The sequence below is a fragment of the Ranitomeya variabilis genome, chromosome 5 (genome assembly GCF_051348905.1).
Source record: "Ranitomeya variabilis isolate aRanVar5 chromosome 5, aRanVar5.hap1, whole genome shotgun sequence".
NCBI classification, from domain to species: domain Eukaryota; kingdom Metazoa; phylum Chordata; class Amphibia; order Anura; family Dendrobatidae; genus Ranitomeya; species Ranitomeya variabilis.
The window spans coordinates 290,110,112-290,137,153 of NC_135236.1; the positions used below are offsets into that span (position 1 = coordinate 290,110,112).

The 27,042-nt window shown below is 47.8% G+C and overlaps 1 protein-coding gene across 2 annotated transcripts in view; it reads right to left on the reverse strand.

Annotated features, from left to right (window-relative positions):
• Window positions 1–11,757, reverse strand: part of EXOC4 (exocyst complex component 4) — a 605,068-nt gene extending 593,311 nt beyond the window's left edge. Inside the window, exon 1 of one of the 2 annotated variants that reach the window (XR_013215715.1) lies at window positions 11,588–11,757. Coding sequence is in view for 1 of the 2 variants with exons in the window: in XM_077264444.1 (XP_077120559.1) it covers window positions 11,588–11,655 (68 nt within the window). In the remaining variant the exon portion in view is untranslated. The remainder of the gene's footprint in view (window positions 1–11,587) is intronic. The other variant, XM_077264444.1, reaches the window with a different exon arrangement.
• Between the last annotated feature and the right edge of the window lie 15,285 nt (window positions 11,758–27,042).

The window sequence follows — 27,042 nt, forward strand, 5'->3', positions numbered from 1 at the left end:
ATATCTATCTATATATCCCATATCTCTCCATCTATCTATCCATCCATCTATCTGTGTGTAATGGAGTGTGGGTTGGACAAATGTAAAAGAGGAGGTTGGACAGAAATGACATCACAAATCTTTTTGACGATAGAGGGGGAGAGGAGGGAGGGGTTGGGGTGTGTTTTGGAGTGGGTGTGCCAGGTGCAGAGTTACAGGCGAGTGCAATGCATCATGGAACTTGTAGTATTAGAGCACAGTAAGTCAGGAGAAAGGAAGTTGTCGATTAACCCCATGAGAGCTGAATCCAGCACTAAAGATGTGCTGCTACAGCATGATAAAAGGTAATATTGCTAAAATAAACACAGTAGATGTTTTCAGTGGCACATAATGGCAAGATTTATGAAAAAAAAAAAAAAAAGGTTATAGTAGTGGACAACTTCTTTAAGGAGTTCATAATTGTTACATTCTCCATTTACAGAATATGGTTACATTCATGGAGTTCAACAGGAGGGTTTAAAATAGAGAATGCCATACTGAAACTGTACATTTTTCCCAGATCAACTAGGAACATACTGGGCCTTTAACCCCTTCACAATCATTTAATGTAAATTTACGCTTTATGGGCTCAAGAGGTGTATGGACCATGCATAGGAACTGAGCCAACACCATGCCCAACAGATGCCAACTGTGCTATTTAGCCAGCATCAGCTTGTAACAGAAGCGACCAGAGGGAGCCTTCAATCACTGCTGTTTAATCATATAACTGCTGCAGTCTATCACTATAGCGGCATTTAAATAGCTGGGTCGCGGATGAATGCATGTAACAGCACCCACTGCACTTTCAACATGTGCGTGCCCATGTGTTACCATAGCAGCTGGGGGGCTTGCTGAAGGCTCCCTTCACTGCCATGTTAGTTTTCTTATAAAGTCCGGCGCACTAACACTACACTGTGCACACCCCCTGGTGGCGTCACTAACACTACACTGTGCACACACCCTGATGGCAGCACTAACACTACACTGTGCACACACCCTGGTGGCAGCACTAACACTACCCTGTGCACACCCCCTGGTGGCACCACTAACACTACCCTGTGCACACCCCCTGGTGGCGTCACTAACACTACCCTGTGCACACACCCTGGTGGCGACACTAACTACACTGTGCACACACCATGACAGCAGCACTAACACTACACTGTGCACACACCCTGGTGGCGACACTAACTACACTGTGCACACACCATTACGGCAGCACTAACACTACACTGTGCACACACCCTGATGGCAGCACTAACACTACACTGTGCACACACCCTGGTGGCAGCACTAACACTACACTGTGTACACACCCTGGTGGCGACACTAACTACACTGTGCACACACCATGACGGCAGCACTAACACTACACTGTGTACACACCCTGGTGGCGACACTAACTACACTGTGCACACACCATGACGGCAGCACTAACACTACACTGTGCACACACCCTGATGGCAGCACTAACACTACACTGTGCACACACCATGACGGCAGCACTAACACTACACTGTGCACACACAATGATGGTGACACTAACTACACTGTGCACACACCATGACGGCAGCACTAACACTACACTGTGTACACACCCTGGTGGCGACACTAACTACACTGTGCACACACCATGACGGCAGCACTAACACTACACTGTGCACACACCCTGATGGCAGCACTAACACTACACTGTGCACACACCATGACGGCAGCACTAACACTACACTGTGCACACACCATGAAGGCAGCACTAACACTACACTGTGCACACACCCTGATGGCAGCACTAACACTACACTGTGCACACACCATGAAGGCAGCACAAACACTACACTGTGCACACACCATGAAGGCAGCACTAACACTACACTGTGCACACACAATGATAGCGACACTAACTACACTGTGAACACACCATGACGGCAGCACTAACACTACACTGTGCACACACCATGATGGCGGCACTAATACTACACTGTGCACACACCATGATGGCGACACTAACTACACTGTGCACACACCATGATGGAGGCACTAACACTACACTGTGCACACACCATGATGGCGGCACTAACACTACACTGTGCACACACCATGATGGCGACACTAACTACACTGTGCACACACCATGATGGAGGCACTAACACTACACTGTGCACACACCATGATGGAGGCACTAACACTACACTGTGCACACACCATGATGGCGGCACTAACACTACACTGTGCACACACCATGATGGCGACACTAACTACACTGTGCACACACCATGATGGAGGCACTAACACTACACTGTGCACACACCATGATGGAGGCACTAACACTACACTGTGCACACACCATGATGGCGGCACTAACACTACACTGTGCACACACCATGATGGCGGCACTAACACTACACTGTGCACACACCATGATGGAGGCACTAACACTACACTGTGCACACACCATGAAGGCGACACTAACTACACTGTGCACACACCATGATGGAGGCACTAACACTACACTGTGCACACACCATGATGGCGGCACTAACACTACACTGTGCACACACCATGATGGAGGCACTAACACTACACTGTGCACACACCATGAAGGCGACACTAACTACACTGTGCACACACCATGATGGCGGCACTTAAACTTCACTGTGGACTGACTGGGGTGGGGAGTATTTGTTAGCTCACATCTGATAGTTTGTTATTTCAGTCCATTTATTATATCACATAACTGTCCTAAAAAGTAACACAGAAAACATATTGTAAAGACGATCAAGCTCCTTCCTGCGTCTCATGAGTTCTCAGCATCCTGCCCATTTGTACAATTTCCTGTGGAGTCAAACTCTCTTCCGCACTTATTTTTATAGCTCAGACATGGAAGGATCTAACACTGCATTACAAATATATCCCCTACAGTTATCCAGATGGACATTGCCACAAGCTCTACATGGCACAAAATAATGGAGGTTTTTCTCCCCTAGAAGCAGAGCGGCAATGTCTATAAGGCTACATCAGCACACCCGTGTGACACGTCCTAGGGCTGCCAGCTTTTTTCTCAGACAGCACAATATCCCATACAGTTTCACTGAACCATATACACATCAGTTTTAAAATAAGGTTTGTGCCTCCAGTGAGACTCAGAACTTGTCCTATTCTCATCAGTTTTGCTGATCAGACTCGGCCATTAAAGCATTTTGGGATCCGTGAGACACGGATGAAATTTGGAAGACAGACCTTGTGCTTCAGATTACCATTCAAGTTTCATCCATTATTAACGGATTCATTGTTGAGTCAATGGATTAACGAGTTCTGAGAGTGTACAGGATTCAGTGAAAAAAAAGCAGATAAGAAAAAGACTGAAGCAATGAGGATGCACCTAGGGAAACACACGGATGTGTGAATGCAGCCTGACAATTAGTGCCATACATCTTTCTGCAGCGGGTACGTGAATATTTTTATTAAAGCCCATTCAGATGTTTTTAAAAAGTTGGTAGAAATCTGCCATGAGAAACTTACACTAAGGAAATTGCTTCAGATAATTTATTTTTGGGGAGTTATTCTTTCCCTTTAGAGGATTGGAAGTTTTAAGGTATGTGCATACAAAGTCTCTAAGACACTGGCGTACTGGCTAGATTTTTGAAGAAGAGTACAGTGGCGTTTTTTCTACAGTGCCATCTGTGACACTTTTGTAATCATGTTTGATGCTGTGTCTTTTTTTATTTATTTATTTTTTGAAACTGTATATAAAAAATAGTGAGGGGCATACAAATGAAAGCTGTCTGAAGAACAGACCGGTGTTCTAAACATTTAGGGCTTGTTCACACTTTGCGGAATTTGCTGCGGATTTTTCCGCAGCGGATTTGCAAAAACCGCAGTGCAAAACCGCGGTGCTTTTCACTGCGGTTTTTTGTGCGGTTTCTACTGCGGATTCCACTGCGGTTTTCCAAATGCACTTTCCTATTGGTGCAGGTGGAAAACCGTTGCGGAATCCGCAGAAAGAATAGACATGCTACTTCTTTTTTTCCGCAGAAAATCCGCGCGGATTTTCCAGAGGAAAAAAGCAAAGTGGGCACAGCGGTTTTTGTTTTCCATAGGGTAACATTGTACTGTACCCTGCAAGGAAAACTGCTGCGGATCCGCAGAGGCAAATCCGCTGCGGATCCGCAGCAAAAACCGCAAAGTGTGAACATAGCCTTAGGCAGTGCATTCATTTAGGTTTAAAGAAGCTCAAAAATACTGAACAGCAGATCTTTTGTCATTGCATTGCATATGTTAATTAATTTTAGCATGTTTAAGTGCTCTTACAGGCTGATTTCAAGTGGAAGTTGCCTGAAATAGACGTCATGGACACGTGCCCTAAGAAGAGTTTTTTCATCTGCATTCTTAGGGCTTAGTTTGAAAAGGATTCCATCAGGATCCACTTCAAGGAAGAGTGTCGGACACTTACTTCTTCCATCAGGTGTTTTTCAAAACCTTAAGTAACAAAAAAGAATGCTCAAAAAACTCCTAATATGAATAGCAAAGTAGATTTCCCATGGAAACTATTCCTACTAAGTTTTAAGTGTTAAAGGAGGATGAGGATGGGCTGTTTAAAAAAAAAAAAAAAGTGTCAACATTTACTAATTGAGAATTTGGACAAAAATGGTGCACTACTCAGCAGAGCTGTGCCAGGAATTACGGCAGCTCACTGCAGGGCGAGGACCATTGCAGCACACAGTCGCATGCCAGCTGCTCCATGGCGGTACAGGCAGAAAGATGGTCCAAAATACAGCACAGCTGGCACAGGAATGGTCTATTACATTGCAAAACTGGCCCTGTAATGATCATGCACTGTATAGTGCACAGCCGGCCCTGTAATGATCATGCACTGTATAGTGCACAGCCGGCCCTGTAATGATCATGCACTGTATAGTGCACAGCCGGCCCTGTAATGATCATGCACTGTATAGTGCACAGCCGGCCCTGTAATGATCATGCACTGTATAGTGCACAGCCGGCCCTGTAATGATCATGCACTGTATAGTGCACAGCCGGCCCTGTAATGATCATGCACTGTATAGTGCACAGCCGGCCCTGTAATGATCATGCACTGTATAGTGCACAGCCGGCCCTGTAATGATCATGCACTGTATAGTGCACAGCCGGCCCTGTAATGATCATGCACTGTATAGTGCACAGCCGGCCCTGTAATGATCATGCACTGTATAGAGCACAGCCGGCCCTGTAATGATCATGCACTGTATAGAGCACAGCCGGCCCTGTAATGATCATGCACTGTATAGAGCACAGCCGGCCCTGTAATGATCATGCACTGTATAGAGCACAGCCGGCCCTGTAATGATCATGCACTGTATAGTGCACAGCCGGCCCTGTAATGATCATGCACTGTATAGTGCACAGCCGGCCCTGTAATGATCATGCACTGTATAGAGCACAGCCGGCCCTGTAATGATCATGCACTGTATAGAGCACAGCCGGCCCTGTAATGATCATGCACTGTATAGTGCACAGCCGGCCCTGTAATGATCATGCACTGTATAGTGCACAGCCGGCCCTGTAATGATCATGCACTGTATAGTGCACAGCCGGCCCTGTAATGATCATGCACTGTATAGTGCACAGCCGGCCCTGTAATGATCATGCACTGTATAGTGCACAGCCGGCCCTGTAATGATCATGCACTGTATAGTGCACAGCCGGCCCTGTAATGATCATGCACTGTATAGTGCACAGCCGGCCCTGTAATGATCATGCACTGTATAGTGCACAGCCGGCCCTGTAATGATCATGCACTGTATAGTGCACAGCCGGCCCTGTAATGATCATGCACTGTATAGTGCACAGCCGGCCCTGTAATGATCATGCACTGTATAGTGCACAGCCGGCCCTGTAATGATCATGCACTGTATAGTGCACAGCCGGCCCTGTAATGATCATGCACTGTATAGTGCACAGCCGGCCCTGTAATGATCATGCACTGTATAGTGCACAGCCGGCCCTGTAATGATCATGCACTGTATAGTGCACAGCCGGCCCTGTAATGATCATGCACTGTATAGTGCACAGCCGGCCCTGTAATGATCATGCACTGTATAGTGCACAGCCGGCCCTGTAATGATCATGCACTGTATAGTGCACAGCCGGCCCTGTAATGATCATGCACTGTATAGTGCACAGCCGGCCCTGTAATGATCATGCACTGTATAGTGCACAGCCGGCCCTGTAATGATCATGCACTGTATAGTGCACAGCCGGCCCTGTAATGATCATGCACTGTATAGTGCACAGCCGGCCCTGTAATGATCATGCACTGTATAGTGCACAGCCGGCCCTGTAATGATCATGCACTGTATAGTGCACAGCCGGCCCTGTAATGATCATGCACTGTATAGTGCACAGCCGGCCCTGTAATGATCATGCACTGTATAGTGCACAGCCGGCCCTGTAATGATCATGCACTGTATAGTGCACAGCCGGCCCTGTAATGATCATGCACTGTATAGTGCACAGCCGGCCCTGTAATGATCATGCACTGTATAGTGCACAGCCGGCCCTGTAATGATCATGCACTGTATAGTGCACAGCCGGCCCTGTAATGATCATGCACTGTATAGTGCACAGCCGGCCCTGTAATGATCATGCACTGTATAGTGCACAGCCGGCCCTGTAATGATCATGCACTGTATAGTGCACAGCCGGCCCTGTAATGATCATGCACTGTATAGTGCACAGCCGGCCCTGTAATGATCATGCACTGTATAGTGCACAGCCGGCCCTGTAATGATCATGCACTGTATAGTGCACAGCCGGCCCTGTAATGATCATGCACTGTATAGTGCACAGCCGGCCCTGTAATGATCATGCACTGTATAGTGCACAGCCGGCCCTGTAATGATCATGCACTGTATAGTGCACAGCCGGCCCTGTAATGATCATGCACTGTATAGTGCACAGCCGGCCCTGTAATGATCATGCACTGTATAGTGCACAGCCGGCCCTGTAATGATCATGCACTGTATAGTGCACAGCCGGCCCTGTAATGATCATGCACTGTATAGTGCACAGCCGGCCCTGTAATGATCATGCACTGTATAGTGCACAGCCGGCCCTGTAATGATCATGCACTGTATAGTGCACAGCCGGCCCTGTAATGATCATGCACTGTATAGTGCACAGCCGGCCCTGTAATGATCATGCACTGTATAGTGCACAGCCGGCCCTGTAATGATCATGCACTGTATAGTGCACAGCCGGCCCTGTAATGATCATGCACTGTATAGAGCACAGCCGGCCCTGTAATGATCATGCACTGTATAGTGCACAGCCGGCCCTGTAATGATCATGCACTGTATAGAGCACAGCCGGCCCTGTAATGATCATGCACTGTATAGAGCACAGCCGGCCCTGTAATGATCATGCACTGTATAGTGCACAGCCGGCCCTGTAATGATCATGCACTGTATAGAGCACAGCCGGCCCTGTAATGATCATGCACTGTATAGAGCACAGCCGGCCCTGTAATGATCATGCACTGTATAGTGCACAGCCGGCCCTGTAATGATCATGCACTGTATAGTGCACAGCCGGCCCTGTAATGATCATGCACTGTATAGTGCACAGCCGGCCCTGTAATGATCATGCACTGTATAGTGCACAGCCGGCCCTGTAATGATCATGCACTGTATAGTGCACAGCCGGCCCTGTAATGATCATGCACTGTATAGTGCACAGCCGGCCCTGTAATGATCATGCACTGTATAGTGCACAGCCGGCCCTGTAATGATCATGCACTGTATAGTGCACAGCCGGCCCTGTAATGATCATGCACTGTATAGTGCACAGCCGGCCCTGTAATGATCATGCACTGTATAGTGCACAGCCGGCCCTGTAATGATCATGCACTGTATAGTGCACAGCCGGCCCTGTAATGATCATGCACTGTATAGTGCACAGCCGGCCCTGTAATGATCATGCACTGTATAGTGCACAGCCGGCCCTGTAATGATCATGCACTGTATAGTGCACAGCCGGCCCTGTAATGATCATGCACTGTATAGTGCACAGCCGGCCCTGTAATGATCATGCACTGTATAGTGCACAGCCGGCCCTGTAATGATCATGCACTGTATAGTGCACAGCCGGCCCTGTAATGATCATGTACTGTATAGTGCACAGCCGGCCCTGTAATGATCATGCACTGTATACTGCACAGCTGGCACCGTAGTGGTCCTGTATACTGCACAGCCGGCATTGTAATGATCTTGTATACTGCACAGCTGGAATAAAAAGTCCTGGATACTGCACAGCCGGCACTGCAGTGGTCCTGTATACTGCACAGCCGGCATTGTAATGATCTTGTATACTGCACAGCTGGAATAAAAACAGTCCTGTATACTGCACAGCCGGCACTGTAGTGGTCCTGTATACTGCACTGTAGTGGTCCTGTATACTGCACAGCCGGCACTGTAGTGGTCCTGTATACTGCACAGCTGGCACTGTAGTGGTCCTGTATACTGCACAGCCGGCACTGCAGTGGTCCTGTATACTGCACAGCCGGCACTGCAGTGGTCCTGTATACTGCACAGCCGGCACTGCAGTGGTCCTGTATACTGCACAGCCGGCACTGCAGTGGTCCTGTATACTGCACAGCCGGCACTGCAGTGGTCCTGTATACTGCACAGCCGGCACTGCAGTGGTCCTGTATACTGCACAGCCGGCACTGCAGTGGTCCTGTATACTGCACAGCCGGCACTGCAGTGGTCCTGTATACTGCACAGCCGGCACTGCAGTGGTCCTGTATACTGCACAGCCGGCACTGCAGTGGTCCTGTATACTGCACAGCCGGCACTGTAGTGGTCCTGTATACTGCACAGCCGGCACTGCAGTGGTCCTGTATACTGCACAGCCGGCACTGCAGTGGTCCTGTATACTGCACAGCCGGCACTGCAGTGGTCCTGTATACTGCACAGCCGGCACTGCAGTGGTCCTGTATACTGCACAGCCGGCACTGTAGTGGTCCTGTATACTGCACAGCCGGCACTGTAGTGGTCCTGTATACTGCACAGCCGGCACTGTAGTGGTCCTGTATACTGCACAGCCGGCACTGTAGTGGTCCTGTATACTGCACAGCCGGCACTGTAGTGGTCCTGTATACTGCACAGCCGGCACTGTAGTGGTCCTGTATACTGCACAGCTGGCACTGTAGTGGTTCTGTATACTGCACAGCCGGCACTGTAGTGGTCCTGTATACTGCACAGCCGGCACTGTAGTGGTCCTGTATACTGCACAGCCGGCACTGTAGTGGTCCTGTATACTGCACAGCCGGCACTGTAGTGGTCCTGTATACTGCACAGCCGGCACTGTAGTGGTCCTGTATACTGCACAGCCGGCACTGTAGTGGTCCTGTATACTGCACAGCCGGCACTGTAGTGGTCCTGTATACTGCACAGCCGGCACTGTAGTGGTCCTGTATACTGCACAGCCGGCACTGTAGTGGTCCTGTATACTGCACAGCCGGCACTGTAGTGGTCCTGTATACTGCACAGCCGGCACTGTAGTGGTCCTGTATACTGCACAGCCGGCACTGTAGTGGTCCTGTATACTGCACAGCTGGCACTGTAGTGGTCCTGTATACTGCACAGCTGGAACTGTAGTGGTACTGTATAGAGTTGGTGTGAATCGATTCACATGTCCAATTCAATTGGTCACAGCAGTCATCTGTGGTCGATGGATGGGAGAGGAAGTACCACGTCTTAGGCTAGGTGCACATTGCGTTAATGGCAATGCGCTGACGGCATCCGTTAAATAGCGGCACTAACGCTATGTAACGGATGCGTTAGCGCACCCATTAACTGACATTATGTAGCGCATCGCTAACGCATGTCATAATTGGCATGCATTAGTGATGTGCCGTCATTCTGTGACGGACCCTCAGACGCTGTCTGCAGCATTTTCAGGTCCGTCACCGCTAGCATAGATGGGGCATCTGCGCTAGCGAGATCACATAACGCAACGCAAGGCACTTGCGTTACGCAGTCCGTTCAACGCATGCGTTGAACGGACTGCACTTAACGCAATGTGAACCCAGCTTTACCTGGCGGCATCCATGGCTCTTTTGATTATATGACCTGTCAAGACTTCAAACAGGAGTGACGCTACAAAGTTAACTTCGTGCCAGGCTGGCTAATCAAACCATGAGCCGTAGATGCTGGCAAGCTAGAAGTGATACTCCCTCTCCAGTCTAGCAGCCGCAGATCTCTGTTGTGACAGATGGAACAAGATGTGTGAATCGATTCACACCAACTCTAGTCCTGTATACTATACAGCTGGAACAGGAATGGTGATAACACAGCATATAGCAAAGCTGGCACAGGAACAGATTACTAAGTAGTTATATTTTTATTTAAAGGGGTTGTCCGGTCCAAATCGATAAGTCTGCAGTCACTCTGTGTGACTACAGACTTTAGAATCCCCCCAGCGCATGCACTGTTCGCTACAGGATTCAGACCTAGGACCATAACATAACAGTGGAATGACCCCGCATATAACACAGCCAGGCGCTGGAAGGACCTCGCATATTACACAGCCGGGCACTGGACTCACCCCTCATATTACACAGGCGGGCACTGTAATGACCCCGCATATTACACAGCCGGGCACTGTAATGACCCCGCATATTACACACCAGGGCACTGGAATGACCCCGCATATTACACACCAGGGCACTGGAATGACCCCGCATATTACACAGCCGGGCACTGGACTCACCCCTCATATTACACAGCCGGGCACTGGAATGACCCCGCATATTACACAGCCGGGTACTGGAATGACCCCGCATATTACACAGCCGGGCACTGTAATGACCCCGCATATTACACAGCCGGGCACTGGAATGACCCCGCATATAACACAGCTGGGAACTGGAATGACCCCGCATATTACGCAGCCGGGCACTGGAATGACCCCGCATATAACACAGCCGGGCACTGGAATGACCCCGCATATAACACAGCCGGGCACTGGAATGACCCCGCATATAACACAGCTGGGAACTGGAATGACCCCGCATATAACACAGCCGGGCACTGGAATGACCCCGCATATAACACAGCCGGGCACTGGAATGACCCCGCATATAACACACCAGGGCACTGGAATGACCCCGCATATAACACACCAGGGCACTGGAATGACCCCGCATATAACACACCAGGGCACTGGAATGACCCCGCATATAACACACCAGGGCACTGGAATGACCCCGCATATTACACACCAGGGCACTGGAATGACCCCGCATATAACACACCAGGGCACTGGAATGACCCCGCATATAACACAGCCGGGCACTGGAATGACCCCGCATATAACACACCAGGGCACTGGAATGACCCCGCATATAACACACCAGGGCACTGGAATGACCCCACACACATAACTGGGGGCACTGGAATAACTCTGCATCATGCAGAAAATGCCACCATCGGGAGCCCAGAGCACCACACCCCATGACAGTGCTATGTGCGGGGGACAGGACACTGCCCGGCAGCTGCACACCACCCACCTAATGACAGAGATCAGTAGCCCTGAAGGGTCGTTGCTCTTGCTCATCTGGCCCCTGTATCCGGACATCTTGACGTCCTGCTTCTTCCTCTCACACCAAAATACACTGAATGCACTACTGCGCAGCCGCAGGACAGCCTCAGCCAATGATAATCGCTGCACAGCCCGGTTATCAGAAGGTGCGTGCTAACTCCTAGTAAGCGAAAGGACCTTTCATGACGTCATGACCATGTGATCAGTAACGTGTAGGAGCTAGGAGGAGCCAGACTCCTGTATATTCTGTTAGAGGTGTGTGACAGTAGCCGGGTGTTTGTACCGGCTCGTTCACGAACGACACACATTGACACCGGGCTTGTAACGCCGGCTGTGAGCTGTGTGCTCCGCCTGACTGCTGCCCTCACCTACTGATTATTTGTCCAGTTTCTGAAAACACAGAACAAGGAAGCCATTTTTTATAGTTTAAGAAAAGTGATTTCAGCTTTCTTCACATATTTTTTCCTGGCTTCAAATGACCCCACTCCCACGTGTTGCACTATAAACTCCTCCGACTATGTGGGGTGGAACTGGACCTTCTATAACGTCTGCACTCCCCATACTCTCACCTCCCCATACTCTGACCTCCCCCATACTCTGATCTCCCCCATACTATGACCTCCGCTATACTCTGACCTCCCCATACTCTGACCTCCCCCATACTCTGATCTGCCCCATACTCTGACCTCCCCCATACTCTGACCTCCCCCATACTCTGACCTCCCCCATACTCTGATCTGCCCCATACTCTGACCTCCCCCATACTATGACCTCTCCCATACTCTGACCTCCCCCATACTCTGACCTCCCCCATACTATGACCTCTCCCATACTCTGACTTCCCTCTCACTCTGACCTTACTCTGATCTGCCCCATACTATGACCTCCCCATACTCTGATCTACCCCATACTCTGACTTCCCCCATAATCTGACCTCCCTCATGCTCTGATCTGCCCCATACTATGACCTCCGCCATACTCTGACTTCCCCCATTTTTGGACACAAAAAAAATGCAACTTGTTGCGTTCTCTGCGCCCAACGCTTGCGGCCATGCGTCGCAAAACGCAGCACAACGCATGTCCATGCGCCCCCATGTTAAATATAGGGGCGCATGACGCATGCGGCGACGCTGCGGCGCCCGACACTAATGTGAACGTAGACATACTCTGACTTCCCCCATACTCTGACCTCCCCCATACTCTGACTTCCCCCATACTCTGACTTCCCCCATACTATGACCTCCCCTATACTCTGATCTCCCCATACTCTGACTTCCCCCATACTCTGATCTCCTCCTTACTCTGATCTCCCCCATACTCTGATCTCCCCCATACTCTGACCTCCCCCATACTCTGACCTCCCCCATACTATGACCTCCCCTATACTCTGATCTCCCCATACTCTGATCTCCCCCATACTCTGACTTCCCCCATACTCTGATCTCCTCCTTACTCTGACCTCCCTCATACTCTGACCTCCCCCATACTCTGATGTCCCCCATACTCTGACCTCCCCCATACTCTGACCTCCCCGATACTCTGACCTCCCCCATACTCTGACCTCCCCCTTAGGCTGGGGTCACACTAGCGTAGAATACAGGCGAGTGCTAGACAAGAAAACATCACATAGCACTCAGACCAGTGTTAATCTATGGGGCAGCTCACATCACCGTTTTTTTTCTCAGGCGTATTTTACGCGTATATCGTCCGAGTCTCGCCAATGCAAGTCCATGGGTGTGAGGAAAAATCGGACATCATATGGACCATCCGTGTGACTTGCGAGAAATACGCAGACATTTTCCTCATTTCAGCCCATTGAGCCATTAAATTCAATGAGGAAAAGCAGTGAGAAATGTAAAGCCATACAGATGTCATACGGAAACATAGGTGTGAGGAAATAGCATCATCGCATTGCAAACGGATTAAATACGGATCACCATACGGAGAACACTTATGCGACTCTCGGCAGGGAGACTCGGACCGATTTTCCATACGTTTAGTGTGACCCCGGCTTTACTCGGACCTTCCTCTTAGTCTGACCTCGTACATTTCTGCCGTATCCATGGAGATTACATACTAGATGAAACCCACATTACCTCCAGGATAAGGCGTTGATGATTTCGTGGAGAGGTGGTATAAATTCCTGTACACATGTATGTGAATTCTGCCATCTCTGACAGTATCTCATGTCATGGCCCCACTGGGATCGGCATCTATACATTTCTGGCAAATCGTATGCATACAGTGGGTACGGAAAGTATTTACATTTTAAATTTTTCACTATTTGTTTCACTGCAGCCATTTGGTAAGTTCAAAAATGTTCATTTTTTGAACTTACCAGATGGCTGTAATGAAACAAAGAGTGGAAAATTTAAAGGGGCGTGAATACTTTGCATACCCACTGTGTGTCTATATATACAGTACAGACCAAAAGTTTGAACACACCTTCTCATTTAAAGATTTTTCTGTATTTTCATGACTATGAAAATTGTACAGTCACACTGAAGTCATCAAAACTATGAATTAACACATGTGGAATCATATACTTAACAAAAAAGTGTGAAACAACTGAAATTATGTCTTATATTCTAGGTTCTTCAAAGTAGCCACCTTTTCCATTGATGACTGCTTTGCACACTCTTGGCATTCTCTTGATGAGCTTCAAGAGGTAGTCACCGGGAATGGTTTTCACTTCACAGGTGTGCCCTGTTAGGTTTAATAAGTGGGATTTCTTGCCTTATAAATAGGGTTGGGACCATCAGCTGTGTGGAGCAGAAGTCTGGTGGATACACAGCTGATAGTCCTACTGAATAGACTGTAAGAATTTGTATTATGGCAAGAAAAAAGCAGCTAAGTAAAGAAAAATGAGTGGCTATCATTACTTTAAGAAATTAAGGTCAGTCAGTCCAAAAAATTGGGCAAACTTTGAAAGTGTCCCCAAGTGCAGTGGCAAAAACCATTAAGCGCTACAAAGAAACTGGCTCACATGAGGACCGCCCCAGGAAAGGAAGACCAAGAGTCACCTCTGCTACTGAGGATAAGTTTATCCGAGTCACCAGCCTCAGAAATCGCAGGTTAACAGCTGCTCAGATTAGAGACCAGGTCAATGCCGCACAGAGTTCTAGCAGCAGACACATCTCTACGACAACTGTTAAGAGGAGACTTTGTGCAGCAGGCCTTCATGGTAAAATAGCTGCTAGGAAACCACTGCTACGGACTGGCAACAAGCAGAAGAGACTTGTTTGGGCTAAAGAACACAAGGAATGGACATTAGACCAGTGGAAATCTGTGCTTTGGTCTGATGAGTCCAAATTTGATATCTTTGGTTCCAACCACCGTGTCTTTGTGTGATGCAGAAAAGGTGAATGGATAGACTCTACATGCCTGGTTCCCACCGTGAAGCATGGAGGAGGAGGTGTGATGGTGTGGGGGTGCTTTGCTGATGACACTGTTGGGGATTTATTCAGAATTGAAGGCATACTGAACCAGCATGGCTACCACAGCATCTTGCAGCGGCATGCTATCCCATCCGGTTTACGTTTAGTTTGACCATCATTTATTTTTCAACAGGACAATGACCCCAAACACACCTCCAAGCTGTGTAAGGGCTATTTGACCAAGAAGGAGAGAGATAGGGTGCTACGCCAGATGACCTGGCCTCCACAGTCACCAGACCTGAACCCAATCGAGATGGTTTGGGGTGAGCTGGACTGCAGAGTGAAGGCAAAAGGGCCAACTAAGCATCTCTGGGAAATCCTTCAAGACTGTTGGAAAACCATTCCCGGTGACTACCTCTTGAAGTTCATCAAGAGAATGCCAAGAGTGTGCAAAGCAGTCATCAAAGCAAAAGGTGGCTACTTTGAAGAACCTAGAATATAAGACATAATTTCAGTTGTTTCACACTTTTTTGTTAAGTATATAAGGCCACATTCATTCAAAACTAATTCATAGTTTTGTTGCCTTCAGTGTGAATTTACAATTTTAATAGTCATGAAAATACAGAAAAATCTTTAACCCCTTAACGACCGCTGATACGCCATTTAACGGTGACAGTTAAGGTACTTAAACTACAGCGCTGTTAATTAACGGCGCTGTGGAAAAACTGGATAGCGCCCCCCAGAGTCGGATTTTCTCTGGGGTCTCGGTTACCGGGGGTAGCCCAGACCCCAGAGAACATGATTCACAGGTTTTTTACCGACCCCGGGATGCAATCGCAACAGTAATTAACCGTTTACCGGCGGTCGAAAACAAAACAAAACGCGATTTCCCATTTAATTTCTCTGTCCTCCGATGTGATCGCACATCAGAGGACAGAGAAATGGGGTCCCCGATCGCCCCCCGATACTCAACTGTCTCCCCTGGTGCTCCTCGTGGCTCCCAATGGGCGCCGCCATCTTGTTCCGGCCAAAAAATGGGTGCATGCGCAGTGCGCCCGCCGGCCGGCACCCGGGAGATCTTTGGGGTCTCGGCTGCCGGGGGTAGCCGAGACCCCAAAGAACATGATCGGGGTCGGTTTTTACCGACCCCTGTTTTGCGATCGCCGGTAATTAACTGTTTACCGGCGACCTAAAAAAAAAAGCGGTGTGTCATTATCTGTCCTCTGATGTGATCGCACATCAGAGGACAGAGAAATAGGGGGATTCGGGGACCCTGTTATACTTACCGGTGTCACTGGGTCCTCCTGCATCCTCTCCTGCCCACGGGCTGTTATGATCTTTAGTGGTTGAGGATCACAAATTACTCCAGCTAAGTAACAAACATAGGACAAGCTCTAGGGAGGTGGCAAACTGGACTGACCGCAAATCTGAACCTATCCAAACACACTAGAAGTAGCCGGTGAACGTGTCTAAAATCCTAGACGTCTCGAGCCAGCCTGAGGAACTAACTACCCCTAAAGAGAGAGAAAGACCTCACTTGCCTCCAGAGAAATAATCCCCAAAGATATAGAAGCCCCCAACAAATAATAACGGTGAGGTAAGAGGAAGGCACATACACAGGGGTGAAAGCAGATTCAGCAAATGAGGCCCACTAATACTAGATAGCAGAAAATAGAAAAGGGGTCTGTGCGGTCAGTAAAAAACCCTTACAAATATCCACACTGAGATTTCCAGAACCCCCGCACCAACTAACGGTGTGGGGGGAGAAACTCAGTCCCCTAGAGCAACCAGCAAGCGAGGAAATCACATTTTAGCAAGCTGGACAAGAAACATGATGAATGCTGATAATCAAAAAATGAACAAACAAAAACTTAGCTTGTCTTGGAGAGACTGGGAGCAAGGTAGTCACAAGGAATCTGAAGAGCACTGAATACATTGATAGCAGGCAAGGAACTGAGTATCCAGGTGAGCTAAATAGGAAACCAGCCAAGGATAACGAACCAGCTGATGCTGCCAACCTGCAGAAAGACAACACTACACAGTACCGCTCGTGACCACTAGAGGGAGCCCAAAAATAGAGTTCACAACAGTACCCCCCCTTGAGGAGGGGTCACCGAACCCTCATCAAGACCCCCAGGGCGATCAGGATGAGCCGCGTGGAAGGCACGAACCAAATTGGCCGCATGAACATCAGAGGCGACAACCCAGGAATTATCTTCCTGACCATAGCCCTTCCACTTAACCAAATACTGAAGCCTCCGTCTAGAGATACGAGAATCCAAAATCTTCTCCACCACGTACTCCAATTCGCCCTCGACCAGCACCGGAGCAGGAGGCTCAACAGAAGGAACCACAGGTACCACATACCTCCGCAACAAAGACCTATGGAACACATTATGAATGGCAAACGATGCTGGGAGATCCAAACGAAAAGACACCGGGTTAAGGATTTCCAAGATCTTATAAGGACCGATGAAGCGAGGCTTGAATTTAGGAGAGGAGACCTTCATAGGAACATACCGAGAAGACAGCCACACCAAATCCCCAACACGAAGTCGGGGACCCACACCGCGGCGGCGGTTGGCAAAGCGCTGAGCCTTCTCCTGTGACAACCTCAAATTGTCCACCACATGGTTCCAAATCTGCTGCAACCTATCCACCACAGAATCCACCCCAGGACAGTCAGAAGACTCAACCTGACCCGAGGAAAAACGAGGATGGAAACCAGAATTGCAGAAAAAAGGCGAAACCAAAGTAGCAGAACTAGCCCGATTATTAAGGGCAAACTCGGCCAATGGCAAAAAAGTCACCCAATCATCCTGATCAGCAGAAACAAAACATCTCAAATAAGTTTCCAACGTCTGATTAGTTCGCTCGGTTTGGCCATTAGTCTGAGGATGGAAGGCCGACGAAAAAGACAAATCAATGCCCATCTTAGCACAAAAAGTCCGCCAAAACCTGGACACAAACTGGGATCCTCTATCAGACACAATATTTTCAGGAATGCCGTGCAAGCGAACCACATTCTGAAAAAATAGAGGAACCGAATCGGAGGAAGAAGGCAACTTAGGCAAGGGCACCAAATGGACCATCTTGGAAAAATGATCACACACCACCCAGATGACAGACATTTTCTGAGATACTGGAAGATCCGAAATAAAATCCATGGAAATGTGCGTCCAAGGCCTTTTCGGAACAGGCAAAGGCAAAAGCAAACCGCTGGCACGAGAACAGCAAGGCTTAGCCCGAGCACAAATCCCACAAGACTGCACAAAGGAACGCACATCCCGTGACAAGGAAGGCCACCAGAAGGACCTAGCCACCAAATCTCTGGTACCAAAAATCCCAGGATGACCCGCCAACACCGAAGAATGGACCTCGGAAATAACTCTGCTGGTCCATCTATCCGGGACAAACAGTCTCTCTGGTGGACAACGGTCAGGTCTATCCGCCTGAAATTTCTGCAGCACTCGTCGCAAATCTGGGGAAATGGCAGACAAAATCACTCCCTCTCTGAGAATACCAGCCGGCTCAGAAACTCCCGGAGAGTCAGGCACAAAACTCCTAGAAAGTGCATCAGCTTTCACGTTCTTCGAACCAGGCAGGTATGAGACCACGAAGTTGAAACGGGAGAAAAACAACGACCAACGAGTCTGTCTAGGATTCAGGCGCTTGGCAGATTCAAGATAAATCAGATTTTTGTGATCAGTCAAGACCACCACACGATGTTTAGCTCCTTCGAGCCAATGTCGCCACTCCTCAAATGCCCACTTCATAGCCAACAACTCCCGATTACCAACATCATAATTCCGCTCGGCAGGCGAAAACTTTCTTGAAAAGAAAGCACATGGCTTCATCACAGAGCCATCAGAGCTTCTCTGCGACAAAACAGCCCCTGCTCCAATCTCAGAAGCATCAACCTCGACCTGGAAGGGGAGAGAGACATCTGGCTGACATAAGACTGGAGCTGAAGAAAACCTGTGCTTCAGCTCCCGAAAGGCCTCCACGGCCGCAGGAGACCAATTAGTCACATCAGAACCCTTCTTGCTCAAATCCGTCAAAGGTTTAACCACGCTAGAAAAATTAGCAATGAAACGACGGTAAAAATTAGCAAAACCCAAGAACTTCTGAAGACTCTTAACAGACGTGGGCTGAGTCCAGTCATGAATAGCCTGGACCTTGACTGGGTCCATCTCCACAGTAGAAGGAGAAAAAATAAAACCCAAAAAGGAGACCTTCTGTACTCCGAAGAGACATTTTGAGCCCTTCACAAATAAAGCATTAGCACGCAAGACCTGAAACACCATCCTGACCTGCTTCACATGGGACTCCCAATCATCAGAAAAGACCAAAATGTCATCCAGATAAACAATCATAAATGTATCCAGATATTCTCGGAAGATGTCATGCATGAAGGACTGAAACACAGAAGGAGCATTAGAAAGTCCAAAAGGCATCACCAAGTACTCAAAATGGCCTTCGGGCGTATTAAATGCTGTTTTCCATTCATCTCCCTGCTTAATGCGCACAAGGTTATACGCACCACGGAGATCTATCTTGGTGAACCAACTGGCACCCTTAATCCGAGCAAACAAATCAGACAATAGTGGCAAAGGATACTGAAATTTGACTGTGATTTTATTCAGAAGACGATAATCTATACAAGGTCTCAAAGAACCGTCCTTCTTGGCCACAAAAAAAAAATCCTGCACCAAGAGGGGAAGAGGATGGGCGAATATGTCCCTTCTCCAAAGACTCCTTTATATAACTCCGCATCGCGGCATGCTCTGGTATAGACAAATTAAAAAGTCATCCCTTAGGGAATTTACTACCAGGAATTAAATTTATAGCACAGTCACAATCCCTATGAGGGGGCAGGGCACTGGACCTGGGCTCATCAAATACATCCTGGTAGTCAGACAAAAACTCAGGGACCTCAGAAGGAGTGGAAGAAGCAATAGACACCAACGGAGTATCGCCATGAATTCCCTGACAACCCCAACTTGACACAGACATAGCTTTCCAATCTAAAACTGGATTATGAGCCTGCAGCCATGGCAGACCCAAAACGACAACATCATGCAAATTATACAAAACAAGAAAGCGAATCACCTCCTGATGTACGGGAGTCATGCACATGGTCATTTGCGTCCAATACTGAGGCTTATTCTCAGCCAATGGCGTAGCATCAATTCCCCTCAGAGGAATAGGAAATTCCAAAGGCTCCAGGACAAAACCACAGCGCCTGGCAAATGACAAATCCATCAGATTCAGGGCAGCACCCGAATCCACAAAAGCCATAACCGGGTAGGACGACAAAGAACAAATCAAAGTAACAGACAACATAAATTTAGGCTGTATAGTACCAATGGTGACAGGTTTAGCGAATTTTTTAAGCGTTTAGAGCATGCTGAGATAACATGAGTAGAATCACCACAGTAAAAGCACAACCCATTTTGACATCTATGACTTTGTCGCTCAATTCTGGTCAGAGTTCGGTCACATTGCATAGACTCAGGTCTCTGTTCAGAAAATACCGCCAAAGGATGAGCAGATTTGCGCTCCCGCAAACGCCGATCAACCTGAATGGCTAAAGCCATAGAATCACTCAGACTTGTAGAGGTGGGAAACCCCACCATAACATTCTTAACGGCCTCAAAAAGACCTTCTCTGAAATTTGCAGCCAGGGCACACTCATTCCATTGAGTAAGCACCGACCATTTCCGAAATTTTTGACAATACACCTCTGCTTCGTCCTGACCTTGAGAGATAGCCAGCAACGCTTTTTCTGCCTGATTCTCAAGATTCGGCTCCTCATAAAGCAGTCCAAGAGCCAGAAAAAATGCATCTACATTAAGCAATGCAGGATCTCCTGGCGCCAGAGAGAAAGCCCAATCTTGAGGGTCGCCACGAAAAAGGAGATAACAATTTTAACTTGCTGAGCGGAATCACCAGAGGAACGAGGTCTCAGAGATAGAAATAACTTACAATTATTCTTAAAATTTAGAAACCTAGATCTATCTCCAGAAAAGAACTCAGGAATGGGTATCTTTGGTTCTGACATAGGTGTTGTGAACTGTGTTTCTGGGCTCCCTCTGGTGGTCACTAACGGTATTGTGTTAGGTATGTCTTGCTGCAGGCCTGAGCTCCAGCTGTGTCGTTAAGCAGCGGGTGTTTCCTATTTGAGTCTCCTCTGGACTCAGTCTCTTGCCTGGCATCGTTGTATCCAGACCTATTTGGTCTCCTCCGGATTCCTTTCTGTCTGCCTCATGCAAGAAAAGCTAAGTCTGTTTTGTACAATTTGGATCGTTTGCATTATTCTGTGTTTTTGTCCAGCTTGCTTTTCATTTGATTTTTGACTCGCTGGAAGCTCTAGGGGGCTGATATTCTCCCTCCACACCGTCAGTCGATGTGGGGGTTCTTGAATGTTCAGCGTGGATGTTTTGTAGGGTTTTCTGCTAACCGCATAGTCCACTATCTATTTTCTGCTATCTAGACTATTGGGCCTCACTTTGCTGAATCTAGTTCATCTCTACGTTTGTGTTTTCCTCTTGCCTCACCGTTATTATTTGTTGGGGGCTTTCTATATCTTTGGGGTTCAATTTCTCTGGAGGCAAGCGAGGTCTTATTTTTTCCCTTTAGGGTTAGTCAGTTCTCCGGCTGGCTCGAGACGTCTAGAACCAACGTAGGCACGTTCACAGGCTACTTTTAGTTGTTTGTGTCAGGATCAGGTATGCGGTTAGCCCAGTTTCCACCTCCCTAGAGCAGTATTTATATTTTTAGTATCTTGCCGGAATATCAGAGATCCTCTGCCATTGGGATCATAACAGAATGCCAGGCCAAAAGAAAATGTTTAATGCATCGCAGAAGCGGGATTAAAAAGAAGTTCTGAGTTTGTTTTTGTTTGTTTTTTTGCTGCAGTTTGCCTAGCTTCTTCCATCCCCTTTTTCTCTGAGTGGCTGAAACTCTGCTGCAGATATGAATGTCCAGACTTTGACTTCTAGTGTGGATCAGCTTGCTGCTAGGGTGCAAAGTATTCAGGATTTTGTTATCCATAGCCCTATGTCTGAACCAAAAATACCTATTCCTGAGCCGTTTTTTGGAGATAGATCTAAATTCCTGAATTTTAGGAATAATTGTAAATTATTTCTGTCTCTGAAACCTCGTTCCTCTGGTGATTCCGCTCAGCAAGTTAAGATTGTTATTTCCTTCTTGCGCGGCGACCCTTAGGATTGGGCCTTCTCTCTGGCGCCAGGAGATCCTGCATTGGTGAATGTTGATGCGTTTTTTCTGGCACTTGGTTTGCTTTATGAGGAGCCTAATCTTGAAAATCAGGCTGAAAAAATGTTGCTGGTTATCTCTCAGGGTCAGGACGAAGCTGAGGTATATTGCCAAAAATTTCGGAAATGGTCCGTGCTTACTCAATGGAATGAGTGTGCACTGGCCGCAAATTTCAGAAATGGTCTTTCTGAAGCCATTAAAGATGTGATGGTGGGGTTTCCTATCCCTACAGGTCTAAATGATTCAATGGCTCTAGCCATTCAAATTGATCGACGTTTGCGGGAGCGCAAATCTGATAATCCTTTGGCGGTGCTGTCTGAACGGTCACCTGATTCTATGCAATGTGACAGAATTCTGACCAGAGCCGAGCGTCAAAATCATAGATGTCAAAATGGGTTGTGTTTCTACTGTGGTGATTCAACACATGTTATCTCAGCATGCTCTAAACATTTAAAGAAAAAAGTTAATCCTGTCGCCATTGGTACTTTTCAGCCTAAGTTTATTTTGTCTGTGACTTTAATTTGTTCATTATCTTCTTACTCAGTTATGGCTTTTGTGGATTCTGGTGCTGCTTTAAGTCTGATGGATTTGTCGTTTGCCAAGCGCTGCGGTTTTGTCCTGGAGCCTTTGGAAAATCCTATTCCTCTTAGAGGAATTGATTCTACGCCATTGGCAGAGAATAAACCTCAGTATTGGACGCAGGTGACCATGTGCATGACTCCTGTACATCAGGAGGTGATTCGTTTTTTGGTACTGCATAAAATGCATGATGTTGTCATTTTGGGTCTGCCATGGTTACAGGCCCATAATCCAGTTTTAGACTGGAAAGCTATGACTGTGTCTAGTTGGGGGTGTCAGGGGATTCATGGCGATTCTCCATTGGTGTCTATTGCTTCTTCTACTCCTTCTGAGATCCCTGAGTTTTTGTCAGACTTTCAGGATGTATTTAATGAGGCCAGGTCCAGTGCCCTTCCTCCTAATAGGGACTGTGATTGTGCTATAGATTTGATTCCTGGTAGTAAGTTTCCTAAGGGACGACTCTTTAATTTATCTGTGCCAGAGCATGCCGCGATGCGGAGTTATATAAAGGAGTCTTTGGAGAAGGGACATATTCGCCCATCCTCGTCCCCTCTTGGTGCGGGATTCTTTTTTGTGGGCAAGAAAGACGGGTCTCTGAGACCTTGTATTGATTATCGTCTTCTGAATAAGATCACTGTTAAATTTCAGTATCCTTTGCCATTGTTGTCTGATTTGTTTGCTCGGATTAAGGGATCCAGTTGGTTCACCAAGATAGATCTTCGTGGTGCGTATAACCTTGTGCGCATAAAGCAGGGAGATGAATGGAAAACGGCATTTAATACGCCTGAGGGTCATTTTGAGTACCTGGTGATGCCTTTCGGATTATCTAATGCTCCTTCTGTGTTTCAGTCCTTCATGCATGACATCTTCCGGAAATATCTGGATAAATTTATGATTATTTATCTGGATGATATTTTGTTTTTTTCTGATGATTGGGAGTCCCATGTGAACCAGGTCAGGATGGTGTTTCAGGTTTTGCGGGAGAATGCTCTATTTGTGAAGGGCTCAAAATGTATCTTTGGGGTACAGAAGGTTTCTTTTTTGGGTTTTATTTTTTCCCCTTCTACTGTGGAGATGGACCCAGTTAAGGTCCGTGCCATTCATGACTGGACTCAGCCCACGTCTGTTAAGAGCCTGCAGAAGTTCTTGGGCTTTGCTAATTTTTACCGTCGTTTTATCGCTAATTTCTCCAGCGTGGTTAAACCTTTGACGGATATGACCAAGAAGGGTTCTGATGTTGCGAATTGGTCTCCTGCGGCCGTGGAGGCCTTTCGGGAGCTGAAGCGTCGGTTTACTTCAGCGCCAGTCTTGTGTCAGCCGGATGTCTCTCTTCCCTTCCAGGTTGAAGTTGATGCTTCTGAAATTGGTGCAGGGGCTGTTTTGTCGCAAAAAAGTTCTGATGGCTCCGTGATGAAGCCATGCGCCTTCTTTTCAAGGAAATTTTCGCCTGCTGAGCGGAACTACGATGTTGGTAATCAGGAGTTGTTGGCCATGAAGTGGGCATTTGAGGAGTGGCGACATTGGCTCGAGGGAGCTAGACATCGTGTGGTGGTCTTGACTGATCATAAAAATCTGATTTACCTCGAGTCTGCCAAGCGCCTGAATCCTAGACAGGCCCGTTGGTCATTGTTTTTCTCCCGTTTTGACTTTGTGGTCTCGTACCTGCCTGGTTCGAAGAACGTGAAGGCTGATGCACTTTCTAGGGGTTTTGTGCCTGATTCTCCGGGAGTCTCTGAGCCGGCTGGTATTCTCAGAGAGGGAGTAATTTTGTCTGCCATTTCCCCAGATTTGCGACGAGGGCTGCAGAAATTTCAGGCTGATAGGCCTGATCGTTGTCCACCAGAGAGATTGTTTGTCCCTGATGGATGGACCAACAGTTATTTCTGAGGTTCATTCTTCGGTGTTGGCGGGACATCCTGGGATTTTTGGTACCAGAGATTTGGTGGCCAGGTCCTTTTGGTGGCCTTCCTTGTCGCGGGATGTGCGTTCTTTTGTGCAGTCCTGTGGGATTTGTGCTCGGGCTAAGCCTTGCTGTTCTCGTGCCAGCGGGTTGCTTTTGCCCTTGCCTATCCCGAAGAGGCCTTGGACGCACATTTCCATGGATTTCATTTCGGATCTTCCGGTGTCTCGGAAGATGTCTGTCATCTGGGTGGTGTGCGATCGTTTTTCTAAAATGGTCCATTTGGTGCCCTTGCCTAAGTTGCCTTCCTCCTCTGATTTGGTTCCTTTGTTCTTTCAGAATGTGGTTCGTTTGCATGGCATCCCTGAGAATATTGTATCTGACAGAGGATCCCAGTTTGTGTCCAGATTCTGGCGATCCTTTTGTGCTAAGATGGGTATTGATTTGTCTTTTTCGTCGGCTTTTCATCCTCAGACTAATGGCCAGACCGAGCGAACTAATCAGACGTTAGAGACTTATTTGAGATGTTTTGTTTCTGCTGATCAGGACGACTGGGTTACCTTTTTGCCACTGGCCGAGTTTGCCCTTAATAATCGGGCTAGTTCTGCCACCTTGGTTTCACCCTTTTTCTGCAACTCTGGTTTTCATCCTCGTTTCTCCTCGGGTCAGGTTGAACCTTCTGACTGTCCTGGGGTTGATTCTGTGGTGGATAGGTTGCAGCGGATTTGGAACCATGTGGTGGACAATTTGAAATTGTCACAAGACAAGGCCCAGCGGTTTGCCAACCGCCGCCGCGGTGTGGGTCCCCGACTTCGTGTTGGGGATTTGGTGTGGTTGTCTTCTCGGCATGTTCCTTTGAAAGTCTCCTCTCCTAAGTTCAAGCCTCGCTTTATCGGTCCTTATAAGATTTTGGAAATCCTTAACCCGGTGTCTTTTCGCTTGGACCTTCCAGCGTCTTTTGCTATTCATAATGTGTTCCATAGGTCCTTGTTGCGGCGGTACGTGGTGCCTATGGTTCCTGCTGTTGAGCCTCCTGCCCCGGTTTTGGTTGAGGGCGAGTTGGAGTACGTGGTGGAGAAGATTCTGGATTCTCGTATCTCTATACGGAAACTCCAGTATTTACTTAAGTGGAAAGGCTATGGTCAGGAGGATAATTCCTGGGTTGTCGCCTCTGATGTTCATGCGGGTGATTTGGTTCATGCCTTTCACGCTGCTCATCCTGATCGCCCTGGGGGTCTTGGTTAGGGTTCGGTGACCCCTCCTCAAGGGGGGGGTACTGTTGTGAACTGTGTTTCTGGGCTCCTTCTGGTGGTCACTAACGGTATTGTGTTAGGTATGTCTTGCTGCAGGTCTGAGCTCCAGCTGTGTCGTTAAGCAGCGGGTGTTTCCTATTTGAGTCTCCTCTGGACTCAGTCTCTTGCCTGGCATCGTTGTATCCAGACCTATTTGGTCTCCTCCGGATTCCTTTCTGTCTGCCTCATGCAAGAAAAGCTAAGTCTGTTTTGTACAATTTGGATCGTTTGCATTATTCAGTGTTTTTGTCCAGCTTGCTTTTCATTTGATTTTTGACTCGCTGGAAGCTCTAGGGGGCTGATATTCTCCCTCCACACCGTCAGTCGATGTGGGGGTTCTTGAATGTTCAGCGTGGATGTTTTGTAGGGTTTTCTGCTAACCGCATAGTCCACTATCTATTTTCTGCTATCTAGACTATTGGGCCTCACTTTGCTGAATCTAGTTCATCTCTACGTTTGTGTTTTCCTCTTGCCTCACCGTTATTATTTGTTGGGGGCTTTCTATATCTTTGGGGTTCAATTTCTCTGGAGGCAAGCGAGGTCTTATTTTTTCCCTTTAGGGGTAGTCAGTTCTCCGGCTGGCTCGAGACGTCTAGAACCAACGTAGGCACGTTCACAGGCTACTTTTAGTTGTTTGTGTCAGGATCAGGTATGCGGTTAGCCCAGTTTCCACCTCCCTAGAGCAGTATTTATATTTTTGCTATCTTGCCGGAATATCAGAGATCCTCTGCCATTGGGATCATAACACATAGGGCTATGAATAACAAAATCCTGAATACTTTGCACCCGTGCAGTAAGATGATCCACACTAGAAGTCAGAGTCTGAACATTCATGTCTGCAGCTGAGCTCAAAACCACCCAGAGTTCAAGGGGATGAAAGAAGCTAAACAGACTGCAGCAAAGGAAAAGCGGGAGGAAAAAAAAATAAATGTACTCAGGTCTTCTATTTATCCCACTTCTGCGATGATTAAACACTTTTTGGCCTGCTATACTG